This window comes from Triticum dicoccoides, chromosome 7A (assembly GCF_002162155.2).
Source record: "Triticum dicoccoides isolate Atlit2015 ecotype Zavitan chromosome 7A, WEW_v2.0, whole genome shotgun sequence".
Lineage (NCBI taxonomy): Eukaryota > Viridiplantae > Streptophyta > Magnoliopsida > Poales > Poaceae > Triticum > Triticum dicoccoides.
In genome coordinates, this window is record NC_041392.1 from 11,436,158 (window position 1) to 11,443,811 (window position 7,654).

Genomic DNA, 7,654 nt, shown 5'->3' on the forward strand with positions numbered 1-7,654 from the left:
CTGTTCATAGCTAGATTTGTCTTTTCTGTGTCTAGATTTGTATTTTCAATTTAGAACTATAGCATCTTGTGGCATAACTGGTATATGTAGTGTTCTAGTATTTTGGGCACTCCTAGGTCATGTTTCATGTCTGCATCCTACTATATGGTTTGATGTAAGTTGTTGTGGACCGGCGCGGCGTCATTTTTTCTACCACTAAATATTTATCAATATTTAGGTTGGATATTTATAACCACAGTGTGCTTACACAATGCAAAGATAGAAGGGCTCGAATGTCAGTTTATTGTGTGTTTTTCTTCCTTTTTTGTGTGCGTCTGATGCATTTCCATTATGGAATATTAAATTATTGAAAATAAATATGAAGCCCAAAGAGACATCTGTTCTAATTATACTGTATATGTTTCTACCCTCTTAATGTGTGCCTTCATGTTTTAGTACTAACTGAAGCCCAACTGGAAGATGTGGCACAAGGTAATCTAGCTAGTGCTACATCTCCTAGTGTGCAAGAAAATGTTCAGGCTGGACCCTCTACATATCTCCAGGCACTTGCTCTTTGGACTCATTACATGTCTTTTTTTTGGCACCAGTGTTCCCATGAACTTCAGAGTTCAGACATCAGAGACATCAGAATGAGGCCCAGGCAGATGTTTGTGCACCCTCTGAATGAGCGAACGACAGGCTTGGAGTTGGAGGAGCAGGAGCAGCCGACCCACCTTGCTCGATGATTCCAAAGTGCTCCAAGAGCCGCGTGATCAGCACACCGGCGACGTACGACAGCCCCGACGAGCTCACGGCGATGGTCAGGTAGTACATGAGGGTCTTGAAGTATGCCCTGGGTGCTGTCTGGACATGCGCCTTTCCGAGCGCTAGCAGAGCGATGCAGGCAAGCGAAGCACCGGCGACGGCCATCATCTTGTTCTCCTTGTCATTGCTCTCGCGGAACGACAGCCCATAGACAACTGGTGGAAGCAGGCCGAACACGATGTATGAGAGCAGGGCCAGGACCATGTGGAGCCGGGCTTTCGACCGCCTTCCGAGCTGCAGCCAGTACTGGCCGATCCGCTCGTTGTCGTCGTTCACGTCTCGGATGTCTCTCAGAACGGCGATCTGTTATCGACGGGGAAATGATATTTTAGCTTTTGGTGTTTGGGGGTGAGTTTTCTGTAATGAGCAGTAAAAACAGTGTGAAAATTCAGTCGGGAGAGAAGTTTGTTACATTGTGGTAAATGACAGGAAGCCCTCCGATAAGGTTGGCTATGCCTAGGATGAATATGTCCACTGCAGGCAAGTGAAAAACATAATTTCATTAGATGTGACAATATAAATATCAGTGTCAAAATAGTGCATTCATCATGTAAATATTTTTATTTTTGCAGAGTATTCATCAGGTAAATATGTGGAAAGCGAGTTAGTAACTGACATGTTTTTGCTCCACTTGATGCTGCTGCTGAAACAACGGAGAGGCTGGTGACCGACTCCACTAAGCCTCCATACACTATGGCTTTCGGTATATCCCAGTCATCTCTCTGTTGTGGTCTAGGAGCAACCAGATTCACTTCTTCAGGGACTGATACCGCTACATGATGTGAATCTGTTGTTTGAGGAATCGGCGTAGTTGATATGTCGCCCCTCGCGACATTTGTCACATTCGGGCCATTGACCTTCACTCCTGAAGCGTGAACTGAATGGGTTGTAAAGCCATTCTCGGAGGCAGTCGTTGCAGTTCTGTGAACATCTGAACCAATAAAATTACTACTATAACGTTGCATCTATGAATAAATGTAGCTAATGCAAACTGATCATGTTTAATTAGACCTACCATCATGGCCAAGTAGGTGGTGATTTGCACCACCGTCAGGCTTTGAGGGAGGCATTTCACCGGTTATCACTTCCAGTGTGTCTGTGTGGAAGAAACCTGCGTGCCATTTTTGTTACTTTAGTCCATTACACTGACAAATTAGTCCTAAACAAGATGCAATTAATATTGAAAAGTTAAGCTTCCTGATCTATTGCATTGCTGTTTTTTCACGAGAAAAAAAGTGTAGATTGGTATATACCCCATGAAACTCTACAACCTCTTTTTTGGCATATATTTTTGTTGTTTCTATGCAAATGTAGCCATTGCAGCTTATTACCAATAAAGTACACATATGTGAATCCATAAAACAAAAGAATGTTGCACGCCACGTACCTGTAGCAGACGCGGTGTGAGATGAAGTGTTTGTAGAGGATGATGTAGCCGTTGCTTTCGTGGTTGTAGTTGTGGTGATTGTGGTGGTCTGATGCTCCGACGATGATTCGGCAGTCGAATGCTCTGGGTTAGCAACTGTGCCCTGACTATGATGAACATAGTATGTACTAGATTCAGTTGTTGTGGTTGTATCATTGGGGCTTTGCGTATCAGACAACACTGGCGTTGTCGCTGGATCTGCAACAGTTGAATTGCTCAGCTGATAAAATAAAGCATCAGTTACAGATAACTTGGTCAGAAGAACACAAGGTACATACCTGGTGCAGCTTGGTTCTCCAAAGGTGATTCGACTCTCGACTGCTCCGGCTTTACAACCGTGCCATGACTATGATGAACATATGATCTGCTAGATTCAGTTGTTGTGGTTGTATTGTTGGAGCTCTGTGTACCGGACAACAGTGGCACCGTCACTGAATCTGCGATATGTTGAATTGTTCAGTTCATGAAGAGAACAACTACTTCAGGATAATTGATAACTACACATATATTTTTCTAAGTTTGTCAGGAGAACATATATAGGTTGCAAACATACCAGCAGGATGAGGTTGGTTTGGGCAATCTTCTGGCTGGAAACAAGACAGAAGCCAACTTGTGCAATTTTCTGACCGAGGAGGCGTGTCCACTGATGCCGGAGGAGGCAGAACATCAACCTGGTCCAAATCCCTCCTCCCAAAAATACGGAATATGTTGAAACTGCATCCTGGTGACAGGAACATAAGTTAAGCCAGTCCCATTTGATCGAAATGAAATGTTTAAGCAATACAACCAAAACATAAGTGGAATACCAAGACTGCCTCTAACTAAATGTTAACGGTACCTGCCGGAATGAAGAAGGAGAAGCATGACAAACATCTGAACACGTCGGGTGACTCCTGCTCATCACTTCCAGGTAAAGTAGCAGAAGGCAGTGGCACTAGTACTTCTTCAGTGTACGGTCTCTTTGATGGTGCATGGGGGTTTGCTGGCCTTACTGTCCTTTTCCTCTTCTTCAGGATCACCCTCCGAGTTATGCATGATTTGCAGTTGGGACAGAAGAGGTCATGAGTTTCTTGCTGGTCCAAAATCTTCTCAAGGTCGTACTCTTCGACCTTCGGTTGAGCCTCGGTGACATGTTTGTCCTTGTCAACTTCAGTTGGGTACATTTGAGTCTTGTTGATTTCAAACAGGTACTCTGTCTTAGGTTCAGCACCGTTGGGGACCTGATGCGAACCATTCGAGTGTGATCCATTTTCTAACTTGCCATTGCTTGGACCATGGTTGATTTCTTGAACATTGCCATTTTCATGTGCTTCAAGCTGCTTGTCTTTTGTACTCGGAGTTTCATTCGCTTCTTCCTTTCCGTCACCAGATCGCATCGTTCCCGTGACCAGATATCTGGCACTTACCTCAGTAATAATATCAGGAACTGAAAAACAAAGGGAGATATATCAGTGCCAATTCAAACATTGTGAAGCAACTTTATATTTTATTATGCGCAACAACAACTTTGAAAAAATATGACAGAAAGGCAAAGAAACCAAGCTAGAATTGCAGGTATGCTAGATAAACTGAAGTTAATCACAGCTGTCCTAAATTTCCTCATCGCCATATTGCTCGGTCTCAGCACTAACCTTTGTTCGGTGAACCGTAAAACGATCCTTTCTTCTCAACTAACGATTCGCTATTCCGTTCGATTTGGTAGCGATAGCCTCGATGATCTATGGTACCATTTCCACAGGGACTACTCAAGCGGTACGTCCAATCGCAGTGCCGGCACTTCCACAACCCTTCAGTGAAGCAATAGAAGGCTAAGCTTTCAGTAAAGCAATAGAAAACTAGCTTTACTACTCATATTATCGAACGACCACAAAGCTAATGCTTGAGTGAAGCAATACAAAGCAAATTTTAAGAGAGAGTTAGTGTCTAATCTAAATGATACTCCCTCTGTAAAAAAATATAAGATCGTTTAGGACTCTTATATTTCTTTACGGAGGAGTCACTTCTAAAAAAGACTTTGCGGATCCGGGGAGCTTGCGAGTCGCCGTCGATATCTGCCATGGAAGGCTACATATCAGTGAATTGAGTGGTCAGCAAAAGGTTTCGAATGATTCTGAGTGAGGCCTAGATTAGATGAGAGGGATGTTGGCATATACTATCGCTTTCACTGAGATTTTGTCCTTTTTAGCATGCGTTTCGCGTGTCCTTTTTTGTCTGGTTTCTGAATAAGATCTCCAGGATACTGAATGCAATAATCACTGCATCCTATCCCACATGGTAAAACTGAGGAAGCAGAGACAGCAGCAGTAATGAAATTTCCAGACACTGCCTAGAGCTCTTACAAGACGACAAAGTTAGTTTTGCACAGCACATATGGATTGCTTTTTGGAGAACATTCCGATACAAGAATTATTGCTTTCCAGAAATGGACAAATTAAGGAATGAGAAGCAGGTGGAGCCTGAAATCACTGCAGCAGGAGTTCTCTCCTGCAGGAAAATAATGCAGCCTCCACATCCATCAAGAAAGAAATTAATTAAGCAAGAGGAATTGGACCAACCAATTAAATCCCATTCATATCTTCTTCTTCTTCACATGAGAAATTAATTAATTAATTAATTAAGCAGGAGCAGATGGGTAATAAACAGAGGTGTCACCTTTGGCTGCATCGAAGAAGATACTCTTGTGCCGCTGCTGCTCCTCTTCGGCAACCTTGGGCTCTTCAGGAGCCTCCTCTTCCTCCTCCTTGTGCTCCACCTCAGGAACAGCCTCGAGCTCCTCTGGTCCTCCTCCATTGACATGGCCATGGCCATTCCCATTCTCATGGGCGTGGTCCTGCAGCCTCTTCTTGATCTCCCTGGCCAGCAGCTCCCCTGCAGCAGCAGCGGCGGCGGCAGCGGTGGCGACGGCAGTGCCGCCGTTCTCCTCCTCCATGATCTCCACCTCCTCCTTGAACTGGTCCCACGCCGCCGGCTGCGGGCTCTCCACCGCTACCTCCATCATTCTCTCCCCTCTCTTCTTTGCTCTCCTCACAAAGTACAGCACTAAAGATCTTTTCTACTCTGCTCTGCTCTCAAGATCTTCTCTCTTAGTCGGTCCTGCTCTGCTCTACCTCGCCCACAGGGAGGAGCTTGGTTTTTTATACTAGTGATGTAGGCGCAGCCTCAAGCCATATGTGGTGGTGGGGAAGAAGGTATTCATCTACTGATGTTGATGAAATCAATGTGGGTTGTCAAATGCAAGAGATGGGGCTTCTTGACTTTTGGAGGATGAGAGAGAGAGGTAGCAGGAGAAGATCGTTTATCATGTGATTGAGAGTGAGATAGAGATTGCCTCGAAACAAGTGCATGATGGGCACCCTACCTACACCATGGCCCACCTGTTCGTCGCATGCGCTGCCCTGCTCTTCAGTTCAGATGGAGCACAGTACATAACAGGATAAGGCTAGCAAACTTTTCTTGCATGAGCTGAACTGAATGCAACCACCAACCAGCAACCACATCAATTTGTTTTCACTCCATGGAAAAAAGAACTATTTTCATGCTGTCAGTGAGGTAGCATTGCTTTCTTTTTTCTTTTTCCTTTTTCCTTTTTTCCTTTTGAAATTCACGTGGCATCGCTCAAGCATGTGTTACACATAAATCTACTGCACTTTGCTTGTTGAAGAAGGCAGAGTTAAACTGAACTGAGTCCGAACTGTATCATCTATGAAGTCTGAACCCAGCTGAAGATATGGTTGATGAGTTAGTCTGAACAGGCCCATGCATGCTTCAGTTTACATCACACGATTCCAAATAAATAAAACTGTCTTTGCCTCGGTCTTTTTCCTATAAGTCAGCTTAATAAAAAACCGATCCGTCGATTAGTAAAGAAAGCTATTCTTTATTAAATCAAATAAATGGAACCTGGACATTTTTATGCATTCTCTCCTAGAGAAGATGACAAGTATGTGGTTACAGCTAAGCCTGTGCGCTGTCATAGTGTAAGAAGGCTAATCACCAATGATAACCCTAGTTTTCTTGTAAACAAGGCTGAAAGAGCAGGAGAAAGTGACACTGTCGTGACTCATCAGACATGGTCAGTCACCAACAGTATATATTTATCATCAATCAAAAGCTTCTTCATCTTTTTTCCCTTTGCCGAATGTCGATTAGCTAGCTAGAAAATGATAGTTGCCATGCCGTGGAGTTAATTAATTATTCGGGTAAATTCAGGCACACAATGTGGTTGCACGTCCTAGATACTACTACTACAGGTGTTTGTCTTGTTGCCTTGAGCTGTCAGACACAGTAGCATGTTAGATCATCCGATTGCAAATGTTGTTTATGAGATCCCGTATCCCTCTGACAGATTTTTCAACGATTTGGTTACTGATTGTGTGTGATGATTCTGCACTAACTGTCGTCATTATGATAATGAAAATTCAGGTGCATATTTTTTTTCTTTTTTTTCGAAAAGGGGGGCTCCCCGACCTCTGCATCAGAATGATGCATACGGCCATCTTATTAACCAAAAAATAAAATATGCCAACAAGGTTCCAAAGTCTCCAGCTTAAAGAAAGAAAAAAGATAAATGCAGCTCACACAGAGCGAAAAGAGGCTAGACACACAAACTAGCCAGGGAAAGGTGCCACAACCGGCTGGCTAAAAATAGATAGGAAAACTAATTGCCTATCCTATTACATGACCGCCATCCAAACCGGTTGAAGATATCCCGAGCTACCATCTCTCAACGGATAGATCCAGTAACCAAATGCTCCCTGGCCTCCATCGGAGTGAGTAGCGATCACGACCGGATCAGTGCTGTAGCTCGGAAAATAACCTGCAAGAAATGAAACCGTGATGTTCTGTTAAAAACCAAATCATTTCTGCAATTCCAGATAGTCCACAACAGAGTGCAAACTCCAACCCGAATATGTCTTGTTAAGTCTGGCTCAACCCCATTAATCCATGTCCCAAATAATGCATTGACCGAAGTCGGTGGAGTAATATTAAAAGCAATATGGACCGTCCGCCAAAGAACTTTGGCCAACGGGCAATCAAAGAATAAATGCTTAATCGTCTCATCCCGATCACAGAAACTACACCTAGTAGGTCCTGTCCAATTACGCTTGATCAAGTTGTCCTTTGTTAAAATAACTTGTTTATGGACAAACCACATAAACACTTTAATTTTTAAAGGAACTTTGACAGCCCAAACATACTTGGAAGTTGGAATAGCATTCGAATTAATAACATCAATATACATTGATTTGACTGTAAATACTCCAGAACTAGTCAACTTCCAGTGTAATACATCGGGTTGGTGAGAAAGTTGAACCTCCATCAGTCTCCTAACTAGATGGAGCCATTCTTCCCAACGATTGCCCGCTAGCGACCGTTTAAACTAAATATTAAGGGGGGCCGATTGAAATACCGTCACCACGAACA

At 43.5% G+C, this 7,654-nt stretch overlaps 1 protein-coding gene across 2 annotated transcripts; it reads right to left on the bottom strand.

Annotated features, from left to right (window-relative positions):
- Positions 1 to 333: 333 nt before the first annotated feature.
- On the bottom strand, positions 334 to 5,485 carry LOC119332415 (membrane protein of ER body-like protein). 2 transcript variants are annotated; one of them, XM_037605596.1, is made up of 10 exons: positions 4,883 to 5,485; positions 3,862 to 4,017; positions 3,069 to 3,656; positions 2,784 to 2,951; positions 2,509 to 2,667; positions 2,192 to 2,428; positions 1,820 to 1,915; positions 1,421 to 1,735; positions 1,217 to 1,278; positions 334 to 1,107 (listed from the first exon to the last, which is right to left on the bottom strand). In XM_037605596.1, exons 1-10 carry the CDS (start codon positions 5,226 to 5,228, stop codon positions 625 to 627), a joined length of 2,610 nt encoding a protein of 869 aa, XP_037461493.1. In that variant the 5' UTR covers positions 5,229 to 5,485; the 3' UTR covers positions 334 to 624. The 2 variants fall into 2 exon arrangements, with proteins under 2 accessions (XP_037461493.1, XP_037461494.1); XM_037605597.1 differs by lacking the exon at positions 3,862 to 4,017 and having other exon boundaries at positions 4,883 to 5,483.
- Positions 5,486 to 7,654: the final 2,169 nt, after the last annotated feature.